This window comes from Urocampus carinirostris, chromosome 17 (genome assembly GCF_059441175.1).
Source record: "Urocampus carinirostris isolate Australia breed hairy pipefish chromosome 17, RoL_Ucar_1.0, whole genome shotgun sequence".
NCBI lineage: Eukaryota > Metazoa > Chordata > Actinopteri > Syngnathiformes > Syngnathidae > Urocampus > Urocampus carinirostris.
In genome coordinates, this window is record NC_142365.1 from 4,579,746 (window position 1) to 4,594,102 (window position 14,357).

General features: G+C 42.5%; 1 protein-coding gene across 3 annotated transcripts in view; it reads left to right on the forward strand.

Moving 5' to 3' along the window:
* Positions 1 to 14,357, forward strand: part of tbc1d8b (TBC1 domain family member 8B) — a 47,527-nt gene that overhangs the window by 15,414 nt on the left and 17,756 nt on the right. For all 3 annotated transcript variants that reach the window (XM_088321575.1, XM_088321577.1, XM_088321576.1), the window contains exons 7-14: positions 707 to 874; positions 3,396 to 3,557; positions 6,550 to 6,700; positions 6,778 to 6,992; positions 9,846 to 9,963; positions 10,037 to 10,322; positions 12,654 to 12,783; positions 12,846 to 12,944. In XM_088321575.1, coding sequence (XP_088177701.1) covers positions 707 to 874; positions 3,396 to 3,557; positions 6,550 to 6,700; positions 6,778 to 6,992; positions 9,846 to 9,963; positions 10,037 to 10,322; positions 12,654 to 12,783; positions 12,846 to 12,944 — 1,329 coding nt within the window. The remainder of the gene's footprint in view (positions 1 to 706; positions 875 to 3,395; positions 3,558 to 6,549; positions 6,701 to 6,777; positions 6,993 to 9,845; positions 9,964 to 10,036; positions 10,323 to 12,653; positions 12,784 to 12,845; positions 12,945 to 14,357) is intronic.

Below are 14,357 nucleotides of genomic sequence, written 5' to 3' on the forward strand. Positions count from 1 at the left end.
TCTAACGGCCGCTAGCGGCGCTCGAGTGTTGCTACCATTAACTGCCCTGTCAAAGCTATATTATTATTATTAAAGCTTTGAAAACTTTCTCCGTGTACCGTCTTTCTTTGTAAATATGTGTAACCCATGTATAATATGTATTTGCCACTGTATATTTTTGTAATGTATTTATTTGTATTTATTTTAGACACTAATTCTGATTTGCACGGGTGAACAAAAAATGAGGGGCGGAACAAACGCGGGGTGCCGAGTTGAAGTGGGGACCGCTAAAGGTGAGGGACAGACAAGGAAAGAAGAGGGGGTAAAAAGTTGGTTAAAGAAAAAGGAGTTGCGTGAGTAAATGTGTCTGATATATTTTTCCCACCCTTACCTTTGGAAGTATACACTTTTTTCCTTGGATTACTTTCAACGGGACCTGGACTCTGCAGGTCTGCATCAAACCTTAAGTACCGGTATCATTTGCGGCTGTGATTTTTGGACTGTGGACTTTAATGAAGGACATTTAGTTTCAATCGTGGGACTCGAAGTCGGGTTTGGGTTAATTTTGTGTTACATGTTTTAATGTGGGCGCATGCGGCTTATATACAGATGCGGCTTGTGTATGTACAAAATCAGTTTTCTTCTTAAAATGTGGTGGGTGCGGCTTATGATTAGGTGCGCTCTATAGTCCGGAATTTACGGTAATACGGTGTTTTTCTGTCCGCAGGTGGTCAACGTGGAAAAAGCAGAAGGCGGCAGCCGCGCTTTAACCGTTTACGTGCGTGGGAAAAGGGCGCTCCGTTTCACGGAAATCCGGGAATACCAACGTTTGGCCGCGACCATCCGCGGCAGATGCGGGATCGGTGCCGGCCAACAGAACTCGGCAGAGGCGGAGGTAGATACTCGGAGTGAAACCCCCCTTGAGTGACCTATGTGAATGGTGTAGCTCCGAAGGGAAAACGTTGTTTTGAAGCAAAAGGGAGGGGCGATCAAACGATTACCTGCAGTTTTGAATTGGTCCACTAGATGTCACCGAAGATAAGCGCCATTTGCTGACAGGTTGGTTGGTTGGATCCTTTAAGCCACAGGTGTCAAACAGGCGGCCCGCGGGCCAGATCAGGCCCGCTAAGGGATTGAATCCGGCCCGCGAGATAACACACAGAGAAGCGCAAGAGAAAAACAAGCTGCAGGTTGAAATATGTCAACTTCATGTTGCCAAAGCCAGGTGCCTCGAACAAAGTCACTGTACTTGTATTTCTTTCTTTCTCTCTCTCTCTTTCTTTCTTTTCCACCCCTTTTCTCCCGCTCTGTCTCTTTCACTCTCTGTGTCTTTTAACCCCTAACTCCCTTTTTTCCTTTTCTCTCTTTTCTCTTTCTCTCTTCATACCCTTTGTGCTTTCTTTTCTCTTTTCTCTCCTTCTGTCTTTCTATTTCTCTTTGGATTTCTTTCTTCCTCTCCCTTTCTTTTCCCCCTCTCTCACAACTTTTTATCTTTTGTTTCTCACGTTCTTTCCCTCTCTCTCTTTTTCTTTCTTTGTCCTGCCCCCTCTCCTTTTCCCTCCCTCTTTCTCTTATTTCTTTATTTCTTTTTCTTTCTCTTTAATCTACTAGTCCGGCCCCCGACAGAATGTTTTTTCTATCGTGTGGCCCCCGAGTTAAAATGAGTTTGACACCCCTGCCTTAAGCACTAGGGTCATAGGGGTACCATTTTATTTGGTGTGTTTTGGGCAAGTGCTGCCTGGTGGCACCCATCCCTCTTCAGACCAATTGTTCATTAATACTTAAGTGTCGAACATGCAGCCCGCAAGCCTCTTTCCTTTTCTCTCTGTCTTTTATTCCCTCCTTTTCCCTTTGTCTTTTTCTCTCTCCCTTTCACGCTCTTTCTTTTTCTATTCTTAATATCTCTTTCTCTCTCCTCTTTTTCATTCTGTCATTTTGTGTCTTATTCGCTTTCTTTTTTTCTTTCTAGTTTTTCTTCTTTTTTTTCTTCTTTCTTCCTCCTAGATGTCTTTCTCTCTGTGTCTCTTTCTTTCTTTGTCTTCTTCTCTGTATCTTTCTTTTCTCTCTCTTTGCTTCATTCTTTTCTCTTTTTCTTCTTTCTTCCTCCTAGATGTATTTTTCTCTCTCTCTCTACGTCTCTTTCTTTTTTTGTTTTCTTCTCTGTATCTTTCTTTTCTGTCTCTTTGCTTCATTCTTCTCTCTTTTTCTTCTTTCTTCCTCCTAGATGTATTTCTCTCTCTCTCTCTGTCTCTTTCTTTCTTTCTTTGTCTTTTTCTCTGTATCTTTCTTTTCTATCTCTTTGCTTCATTCTTCTCTCTTTTTCTTCTTTCTTCCTCTTAGATGTATTTCTCTCTCCCTCCGTCTCTTTCTTTCTTTGTCTTCTTCTCTGTATCTTTCTTTTCTCTCTCTTTGCTTCATTCTTCTCTCTTTTTCTTCTTTCTTCCTCCTAGATGTATTTCTCTCTCTCTCTCTGTCTCTTTCTTTCTTTCTTTGTCTTCTTCTCTGTATCTTTCTTTTCTCTCTTTGCTTCATTCTTCTTTCTTTTTCTTCTTTCTTCCTCCCAGATGTATTTCTCTCTCTCTCTGTCTCTTTTTTTCTTTGTCTTCTTCTCTGTATCTTTCTTTTCTCTCTTAATTTCTTTCTTCTCTTTTTTCTTCTTTTTTTATCTTTCTCTTTTTGTTTTTGTATATCTTTATCTTTCTGTCGTTTTATCTCCACTCTTTTTTTCATCTCCCTCTCTCTGTTGTTGTTTTTCTCTCTCTTCCTCCCTTTCATTCGCTCTTCCTTTCTCTCTTTGTTTATTTATTTTTCTCACTTTCTTTGTCTCCCTCTCTCTCTCTCTCTCTCTCTCTTTCTCTCTCTCTCTTTTCCAACCCTTTTCTCCCACTCTCTGTCTCTGTCTCTGTCACTCTCTGTGTTTCTATTTTTCTCTTCCTTTGTTGCTCTTTGTGTCTTTCTCTCTGTGTGTCTTTTAACCTTTTTTGCTCTAACTTCCTTTTTTCCTTTTCTCTCTCTCTCTTCATATCCTTTGCGCTTTCTTCTCTTTTCTCTCCTGTTTTTCTATTTCTCTTTGGATTTCTTTCTTCCTCTCCCTTTCTTTTCCCCCTCTCTCACGACTTTTTATCTTTTGTTTCTCACGCTCTCTCCCTCGCTCTCTTTTTCTTTCTTTATCCCGCCCTTTCTTCTTTTCCCTCCCTCTTTCTCTTATTTCTTTATCTCTCTTTTTCTTTCTCTTTAATCTACTAGTCCCCCGACAGAATGTTTGTTCTATCGTGTGGCCCCCGACTTAAATTGAGTTTGACACCCCTCCTCTACACCCTTCCTCACCCTTAGGACCCCTGACTTGTTGTAAACACGCAGTTTCTCAGTCTTTCTATCCATTTTTTTTTCCCAACGTCCACAAATGTCTGTCCAAGGGCATCCAGGGACAATGCCAGTCGCTCATCAACCACTTTGAGGACAACCCTGAGGACGTGACGCTGATGGTGGGACAGAGGGACAGCAGCCGGGCAGTCAGCACCGAAGCGCTCATGACCGTTTTCCACCCCCAGGATGTCGAAAACCTCGACCCCAAAATGGTATGTGACGACACGCCATTGAGCTGCTTTTTGTTCCAGTTTGATCATATAGAGCAGGGGTGTCATACAGGCAACTCTGAGAAGCACAAGAGAAGAACGAGATGTAGGTTCAAATATATCCACTTGTTGCCAAAGCCAGGTGCTTCTCACAAACGCTGTACTTGTATTTCTTTCTTTCTCTCTCTCTCTCTCTCTCTCTCTCTCTCACTCTCTCCCTTTCTCCCTTTCTCTCTCGCTCTCTCTCTTTCTCTCTCTTTCACTCTTTATCTCTCTCCCTTTATCTCTCACTCTTTATCTCTCTCTCTTCCACTCTCTCTGTCCCTCTTTTTGTCTTTCTTTGTTCCTCTTTGTCTCTGTGTCTTTTTACCTTCTTTTGCACCTTCTCTCTTTCTATCTATCTCTTGTTTTCCCCTTCTCTTGTTCTCCCCTTCTCTCTTGCTCTTTTCTCTTTTCTCTCATTCTCTTTTTCTATTTTTTCCCCCTCTCTCACTATTTCTTTTTTTGTCTTTTGTTTCTCTCTCTCGTTCTCTCTCTGTCTCTCTCTCTCTTGTTTTCCCCTTGTCTCGTTCTCCCCTTCTCTCGTTCTCTCTTCTCTTTACTCTCCATTTCTTTTTCTATTTCTCTTTGGATTTATTTCCCCCTCTCTCACGACTTCTCTTTTTATCTCTTTTGTTTTTCTGTCTCTACTTTTTGCTCCCTCTTCTTTCTCTCTTTCTATTTCTCTCTTTCCCTCTTTCTTTGTTGCTGTGTCTTTTTACCTTCTTTTGCACCTTCTCTCTTTCTATCTCTCTCTTGTTTTCCCCTTCTCTCTTTCTCTCATTCTCTTTTTCTATTTTTCTTTAGATTTCTTTCCTCCTCTCTCACTATTTTTTTGTCTCTTTTGTTTCTCTCTCTCTCCTTCTCTCTCTGTCCCTCTCTCTTGTTTTCCCCTTCTCTCTTTCTCTCGTTCTCTCTTCTCTTTAATCTCCTTTTCTTTTGCAATTCCTCTTTGGATTTATTTGCCCCTCTCTCACTATTTCTCTTTTTATCTCTTTTGTTTTTCTGTCTCTACTTTTCGCTCCCTCTTCTTTCACTCTCTGTGTCTCTTTTTCTCTTCCTTTGTTGCTCTTTGTTTCTTTCTCTCTCTGTGTCTTTTTAACTTCTTTTGCTCTAACTTCCTTTTTTCCTTTTCTGTTTTTTCTCTTTCTCTCTTCCTACCTTTCTTTTCTCTGTTCCCTCCCTCTGTCTTTTTATTTCTCTTTGGATTTCTTTCTTCCTCTCCCTTTGTTTTCCCCCTCTCTCACGACTTTTTATCTTTTGTTTCTCACGCTCTCTCCCTCTCTCTCTTTTTCTTTCTTTGTCCCGCCCTCTCTCCTTTTCCCTCCCTCTTTCTCTTATTTCTTTCTCTCTTTTTTTCTTTCCCCGTGATCTACTAGTCCGGCCCCTGAGAGAATGTTCTGTGGTGTGGCCCTCGAGTTAAAATGAGTTTGACACCCCTGCTATAGAACAAGGGTGGGGAACCTATGGCTCGCGAGCCATCTTTTCATGAGTATAGACGCTGCCCTACCTATGAACGAAATAGGTTACGGACGATTGTTCATAAGTTGAATTAGTTTGTAAGTTGCTTCACTGCTATATTTTGTATGTTTACGGTTTATATGTTTAAGGCTTGTATAAGTAACCTGTATTTTTTTGTACTAAAAATTTAACATTTCATAAAAAAATATGCTCTATAAACATAAATGAAGTTGAGTTTAACTTACTTTTAGAAGATGGGCTTCAAGAGTTAAGCGACTTCCTCCTCCGTGGTAAAAAGTGGCCAATGAAAAAAGGTTTCTCTGTCAGGTCCAGAACGGAAACAGGACCCAATTGCGTGATGTTTCTCACAAGTTTTATTAAAGGGAAGAGGAAGGGCTGCGCCCACGATCCAGTGTTCACTGGGCACGGGGAGCAAGTCGCTCTCGTACTCGATGGTGATTCGAACACGGGAGTGGATCTTCCTTAGCGAGCGATAGCGGTGTCAGGGACGGAAAAACGGGTCGGTAGCCGGGACTGGGAGAGCAAAGCGTGGTCGGGGTCTGAAACGAGTCGTAAGCCAGGATGGGAGAGTAGAGGTAGTCGGGATCAAGAATGGTTCGTAAGCCGGGACGGGAGAGCAGACATGGTCGGGATCAAAATAGGTTGTAGCAGGAGACAAACAGGTGCAAAAACGGGACAGGCGGGAGTCAGGGTCAAAAAAAGCTTGCCTTGTATACACAGAGGTTCGAAGACGGACTGACAACAGGGGATTGACTGGACTAGGTTTTAGTAGGGACAGGGAGCCAATCAGAACCCGCGGCAGTTGGCGCCAAATGTGCGGGCACAGGTGAATCACATCGGTAATCCTGACATTACCACCATTTTCTCAACCGCATCAAGCTTTCTTATTCCACTTTTTTTCGCCTCTTTACACCAACCATATTGAATGGATGCACGAGATATTAAACAATAAAAATGTCAAAGTTCTTAGCGCGCTGGAGATACAGTATAGAATATTTACACACGTACTAGGAAGAGGAAGCCTGAGTTCTTCTTCGGGGTGGATGCCGGGTGACCTCTCACAGCGCCACACGCCGGTAGTGGCGGAAAGAAGCACTACAGTTATGTCCTGTACTTGGAAAAAGGTGCACACAAGGCAAAATCTAACTTACAGCAATATCCGGATATTTTTCGACATCCCGAAAAAAATGTTCGTAACAACCGTTTTTCGAAAGTCGAATGGTCGTGAGTAGGGGAGCGTCTGTACTCAATGAAAGTGTCTGACGAATCACCGACTCAACAGCAGCATCATAAAAACAAAACTCTGTTTCGGTTTCCATCGATCCTACGCACGTTGAGTTGATCCTGAAGCTAGCATGCTATTCTTCTCTGTGATACAAAAAGGGGCGGGCTGTCGTCTGCCTCGCGTTCTGATTGGCTGAAAACAAACGTGTTGGATCTCTTCATTGATTAACGCCACCTTTGTGATCAACAGCTCAAAGAGAAGATGAAGGAACAGTCTTGGAACATCCATTTCTCAGAATACGGCCGCGGCACGAGTATGTTCTTCACCAGGAAGACACGTGACCTGATTGTCCGTGGAGTTCCCGAAGCTTTGAGAGGAGAGCTCTGGATGCTTTTCTCTGGTAATTTTCATTCCTCTACCCGCAAAATGTCCTTGTCACGCTCGCCAGCTTATTTACGGCGTGCTGTCACGAATCAGGAGCCGTAAACGACATGGCGACTCATCCGGGCTATTACACGGAGCTGGTGGAACAGTCTCTGGGCACCAGCACGCTGGCAACGGATGAGATCGAAAGGGACCTCCATCGCTCTCTGCCGGAACATCCTGCTTTCCAGAGCGACACCGGGATCTCCGCACTGAGAAGAGTCCTCACCGCGTACGCCTATAGAAACCCCAAAATCGGATACTGCCAGGTAAGATCTTTCTCTGCAATATCCGCTACTTGTTTGTAACTGTAAAGTAGGCTTAAACGTAATTGCTCAAGGTGTGTATTTCTAATCAGTTGATGTTCCTTTCGGCCGTCTCTTCCTGTCTTTGTTTAGAAGTGACGGTGCTTTTCCATTGGGGTGGTCTTTTGTTTTTGGTTAAACATACCAGCAATTTAACTGTCTTGTGGTTTCAATAAAACACAGAGGCAGGCGGGGGGTGACCCAGAGTGAGTGTGGACGGTGACCAGAGAACGAGCCAATTGCTTGTCCTCCCGTGACTCTCCCCGCTGCAGCTGGTTAAAAACTCAACAAGTCTTTGCCTGATGTTTTTTTTATCGTTAGCCAATTTATAGCTTTCCCGCACGTCAGTGGTCTGCTTCTTAGACCCCACAGTGACAGATACGCGCAGACAATAGAACAGGGTTCTTCAACGTGTTGCCCGCGGACCTGTTTAGAAAAAAGCTCACCTGGGTCCTGGGTCATTGTGATTTTCTAGTAAAATGATTTTGTTATTGGTTGACTGGGTCTATGTATCCCAGATACAAGTGGCTGAAATGAGTTTTCTTCACAGGGTGACTGGGTTCTCCCTTAGAGATAAGGCGAGAAGCTCAGTCATCCGGGAGGGACTCTATGGAGAGCCACTGCTCCTCCTCATTGAGAGGAGCCAGTTGAGGTGGCTCGGGTATCTGATAAGGATGCCTCCTGGACGCCTCCCTCGGGAGGTGTTCCGGGCATGTCCCACCGGCAGGAGGCCCCGGTGGCGACCCAGGACTCGCTGGAGAGACTATGTCTCTAGGCTGGCCCGGGAACGCCTCGGGATCCCGTCGGAAGAGCTGGAGGAGGTGGCTGGGGATAGGGACATCTGAGCTTCTCTGTTAAGGCGACTTGCGGAAGACAATGGATGGATGGATGAGTCTATTCAACCCTATTTATAATAATGGACCTGTTAATAACATAGTAACAACATAGTAATACCATTTTAGAAATTCAATTAAATAAATTCCAGTTTATGGGCTTTATGGACAAAAAAAAAAATCAATATTCAAGTATTGATGATTACCGTATTTTCCGCACTATAAGGCGCACCTATAAGTCTTAATTTTTTTCAAAAGCTGACCATGCGCCTTATAATACAGTGCGCCTTATATATGGATCAATATTAAGTCGCAAAGTCTTCCAACTAACTTGCAGCCGCCGACTAGATTTTCCCCCGAACGCCAAGTAGTCCGCGGTGTATGCTGGGATTTATTTACCGGCGTTTCATTGGCTAACCAATGTGTCAATCATCATTTGAATCGATCACTATTGGCTAAAGTTATTCGGAGGTCAAGGGGTGGATCTTTTTTATCATTTACAGGCTGGCATAGGCTTAAGCTGTAAAACAAAGCCTGCAATTGGCCGAAAAAGATCTGCCAATCATCAGTTGAATCGAATACTATTGGCTAAAGTTATTCGGAGGTAAAGGGGGCGGATCCTTTTTATCATTTACAGGCTGGTATTGGATGAAGCGGCAAAACAAAGCCTGCAATTGGCCGAAAAAGATGAATGCGTATAGCACGTGGTTGACGGCATACAGAAAGCATTTTTTTACTATTCTGTATTTGTAAATGTTTTATTCTCCTGGATTTACTACACTCACGGATATAAGAGGACCATGGCTGCACATTATTATTGAACACAACGACGTCGGTGAGCTACTCCGGCTGTATATTTTCCCTGTATCTTGTTTCAGACTGAACTCGATGTTTCTGTGATAAGCGGTGCAGATAATGGATGGAATGGAGTGTCTATTTTTAAATTAAACTCAATTCCAAGTGTTTATTGTCATATGCACAGTAAAGTTGCGAGCGAAAAAGAAAATAGAAACTAAGAAATGGTTGACATTTCTTGAATCCCAAGACTTTAACCTTCCGAATGATGGAACGATGCATTTGAGTGACATCGTACGGACACCGCATCCGCACGTGTCTACGACACGTATTTGCTTCTTTGCAAGCTTTGGGAATGTTAGAGGGGGTAATTAGTTGGACTGAACCATCTGACTGTTTTGTCCACGTTCCCATTGTAGCGCCTTATAATCCGGTGCGTCTTATGTATGTCAAATATAGGACCAAAAACTATTTTTTCGGGGTGCGCCCTATAACCCGGTGCGCCTTATAGTGCGGAAAATACGGTACTTTTAAGCATTTAAGAGAAGAGAATGAGAATCTTTTCACTTATTAAAAAAATTGTTCTGGGTGCTTTGCTGTAGTTTTTGGGTTGTTTACAGTTTGTTCTGTGGTTTTTCTTTAGAAAGTGTCTCAACACAGTCGGTTGACGTTTGAAGATTGTATTTTAAGTTTTATATTTATTTTCTCTTATTTATGATTGTGTTGTTTTTATTTTAATCCATATTATTTTTGGTCTTTTTTCGAATGTATTTAAAAAATTAATTCATTGATTTTGGAGGAAGGGCATTTTTGGCTCGATAGATAGATGGATAGATACTTTATTCATCCCCGTAAGGAAATTCACACTTCCAGCAGTATCCTTGTGTTGAAAAATAAAATAATAAAATAAAAGATATAGAATACAAAAATACCCAATATAACGTTTTAAATAGTGCTACAGAAAATACACACTGTCATAAAAATAGGGTAATATGCAAATGTGGGGTGGGGTTTAATGTGGGCTTTTACTCCCCCGGGTGGAGTTCAAGAGCCTCATGGCATGAGGAAGAAATGATCTTTAATAATGTATTAATCACAACCGTTTGGGTTTAAAATATAAAGGGAATTCTAGTTAATTCTGTGAATTTCTCAAAAGTAGTCGAAAAGGTGACCGATTCCTCTAATTTAGGCGATGAACATCCTGACCTCCGTGTTGCTGCTTTATGCCAAAGAAGAAGAAGCATTTTGGCTTTTAGTTGCCGTCTGCGAGAGGATGTTGCCGGACTATTTCAACCGGAGAATCATTGGTGAGAAACCAGCTGAAAGTCACAAAGATTTCATTTAAAAGCCATCATCCATACAACGGCCATATCTCCTCAGGGGCTTTGGTGGACCAGGCGGTTTTCGAGGACCTGATTCGAGAGAACCTGCCCCAGCTGGTGGAAAACATGACGGACCTGAGTTTCTTCTCCTCCGTCTCGTTGTCCTGGTTCCTCACGCTCTTCATCAGCGTGCTGCCCATCCAATGCGCCGTGAACGTGGTGGACTGCTTCTTCTACGACGGCATCAAAGCCATCCTGCAATTGGGTCTTGCCGTGCTGGATTACAACATGGAGGCTCTGATCGCCTGCCACGACGACGCCGAGGCCGTCACCATCCTTAACAAGTAAGCGAGAGCGAGGCCTAACCTGGACAGAGCCACTGTACATTAGGGACACTGAAGACTGGAGTCAGATATCAGACAGGACGAGATAGACGGGATCGATACCCGGTTCTGGAGACTGGAGACAGATATCAGACAGGACAAGACTGACGGGACCAATACCTGATACTGGAGACTGGATACAGATATCGTACAGGACGAGACAGACGGGATCGATACCAGAAACTGGGGACTGTAGCAAGATATCAGACAGGATGAGACAGGCGGAATCTATACCGAATACCAGAGACTGGAGCAAGAACTCAGACAGGACGAGATAGACAGGATCGATACCCGGTCCTGGAGACTAGAGACAGATATCAGACAAGACGAGATAGACGGGATCGATACCGGATAATGGAGACTAGCGCAGGATATCGGACCGGATGAGACAGGCGGAATCGATACCAGACACTGGAGACTGTAGCAAGATATCAGACAGGACGAGACAGACGGGAACGATACAAGACACTGGAGACTGGAGTCAGATATCAAACAGGACGAGATAGACGGGATCGATACCAGACACTTGGGACTGGAGACAGATAGCAGACAGGACAAGACTGATGGGACCGATACCTGATACTGGAGACTGGATACAGATATCGGACAGGACGAGACAGACGGGATCGATACCAAAAACTGGGGACTGGAGCAAGATGTCGGACAGGACTAGACAGGCAGGATCGATACAAGACACTGGAGACTGGAGTCAGATATCAGACAGGACGGGACAGACGGGATCGATACCGGATACTGAAGACCAGCGCAGGATATTGGACAGGACGAGACAGGCGGAATCTATGCCAGACACTGGAGACTGTAGCAAGATATCAGACAGGACGAGACAGACTGGATCGATACCAGACAATGGGGACTGGAGTCCGATATCAAACAGGACGAGATAGACGGGATCGATACCCGGTCCTGGAGACTGGAGACAGATATCAGACAGGACGAGACAGACGGGATCGATACCGGATACTGAAAACTAGCGCAGGATATTTGACAGGACGAGACAGACTGTATCTATGCCAGACACTGGAGACTGTAGCAAGATAGCAGACAGGACGAGATAGACGGGATCGATACCAGACACTTGGGACTGGAGACGGATATCAGGCAGGACAAGACAGACGGGATCTATACCAGATACTGGAGACTAGTGCAGGATATCAGACAGGACGAGACAGACGGGATTGATACCAGACCCTGGGGACTGGAGTCTGATATCAAACAGGAGGAGATAGACGGGATCGATACCCGATACTGGAGACAGATATCAGACAGGATGAGACAGACAGGATCGATACCAGATATTGGAGACTAGCGCAGGATATCGGACCGTATGAGACAGGCGGAATCGATACCGGAGACTGTAGCAAGATATCAGACAGGACGAGACAGACGGGATCGATACAAGTCAATGGAGACTGGAGTCAGATATCAGACAGGACGAGACAGACAGGATCGATACCGGATACTGGAGACTAGCGCAGGATATCAGACCGGATGAGACAGGTGGAATCGATACGAGACACTGGAGATTGTAGCAAGATATCAGACAGGATGAGACAGACGGGATTGATAGCAGACACTGGAGATTGGAGTCAGATATCAGACAGGACGAGATGGACGGGATCGATACCCGCTACTGGTGTCAGATATGAGACAGGACGAGACAGACGGAATTGATACCTGACACTGGAGACTGGAGTCAGATATCAAACAGGACGAGATAGACGGGACCGATATGCGATACTAGAGAATGATATCAGACAGGACAAGACAGACGGGATCAATACCAGACACTGGAGACTGGAGTCAGATATCAGACAGGACGAGACAGACGGGATCGATACAGGATACTGGAGTCAGATATCAGACAGGACAAGACAGACAGGATCGATACCAGATACTGGAGACTAGCGCAGGATATCGGACCGGATGAGACGGGCGGAATCGATACCGGAGACTATAGCAAGATATCAGACAGGACGAGACAGACGGGATCGATACCAGACAGGATTTATCAGCAGGATACCGGACAGAGTCAAAACCCACGTCTTGCGGGTGCAGAGATTCGTTTACAGACTGACAAGGAGTGAATAAGAGCACTGAGCTTAAATAGGAGGGAAGCCAATCAGGCAACGAGCCGCAGCTGGTGCCAAACGGGCGGGGCCAAGTTGAGGGCAATGGGCAACCGTGACATTAAAAAGCACTTGAATTTTCCCATCAATCACGGAATTAAAATAGTCTTTAGTCAATCATTTTCTGGCGAAATTTTCGTTCCAGGTTCTTCGACAGCGTGACCAACAAAGACAGCCCGTTACCACCCACCGTGCAGCAAGCCCCCGTAAGCAACAACGAGAAATCCGCCCAATTAAACGTGGACATCAACGAGCTCATCCGAGACGCTTACGAGGTAGCGCGGTACTTTTCCTCCATTTTCTTGCGTCTCTCAATGCCTTTTCTTCTCTCCCCTAGAAATACGGCAGCCTTCGCTCGGAGGACGTGGAAAGTTCCAGAAAAAGAAACAAGCTTTTTGTCATCCAAACACTCGAAGATACTACGAAGCAGAATGTTGTAAGTAAGCAAGGGCCAAAATCCAGAGCTGGGTAGTAATTAAATATCAAATATAGTATTTGAAAACAGGGACCTCATATATTGTTTTGCTTTAGAATTACTACAAAAATACTACAACAATGATACTATATCAGAAAATACTACTACAGAATTATTTACTCCAGAAATACTACAAAAAGACAACTACAGTAACACTGTACTACAAAAATACTACAGAAATACTACAGATATACAACAAACATTCTTATATGGAAATCCTACAAAATACAACAGAGATAGTATAAAAATATTAAAAAAAAACAATACTGCAGTCATTCTACAAAAATACTATAATCATAAAACTAAAGTAATAATACAAAAATACTCTCTGGAAATACTACAAAAATTCAACTAAAATAGTACAAAAATACTGCTTTGGAAGTACATCAATTCTGCATACATACAAAATATAAATACGTAATCCTATAATATAAAAAAACTACTAGAGAAATATTACTACAAATATACGACAGCAAGAGGTTTGCAACAGAAATACTGTAAATTACTACAAAGATTTTCCTATGGAAACATCACAAATATACTACAAAAATAAGAATACAGTAACACTGTACTACAAAAATACTACAGATATACAACAAACATTTTTATATGGAAATCCTACAAAATACAACAGAGATAGTATAAAAAATACTAGAAAAACAATACTACAGTCATTCTACAAAAATACTATAATCATAAAACTAGTGTAATAACTCAAAAATACTACAAAATACTACAAATATACAACAACAAATCTACTGGAATTATGACAAAATTACTACAATGGAAATACTACAAAAACTCCACTAAAATAGTACTAAAATACTGCTTTGGAAGTACATCAATTCTTTATACGAACAAAATATAAATACATAATACTATAATATAAAAAAAAACTACTAGAGAAATATTACTACAAACATACTACTGCAAGAGGTTTGCAAATTACGAAAAAATTCTCCTATGGAAATACTTCGGAAATACTACAGCTATACAACAAGTATTCTTGTATGGAAATGCTACTATATACAACAGAGATTGTACAAAAATTCTAGAAAAAATAATACTGTAGCCATACTACAAAATACTATAATCATAAAACTAATGTAATAATAGAAAAAAATACTACAACTATACAACAACAAAATCTAACTTTCGAAAAACGACAAAAGTACTACAGAAATACTAAAAAAATACTACTATGTAAATACTACAAAAATAGTACAAAAATAAAACTACAGTAACACTGTAATACAAAAATACTACAGAAATACTGCAGGCATACAACAAACTTTCTAATATGGAAATGCTACAAAATACAACAGAGATAGTACAAAAATATTTAAAAAAATAATACTACAGTCATACTACAAA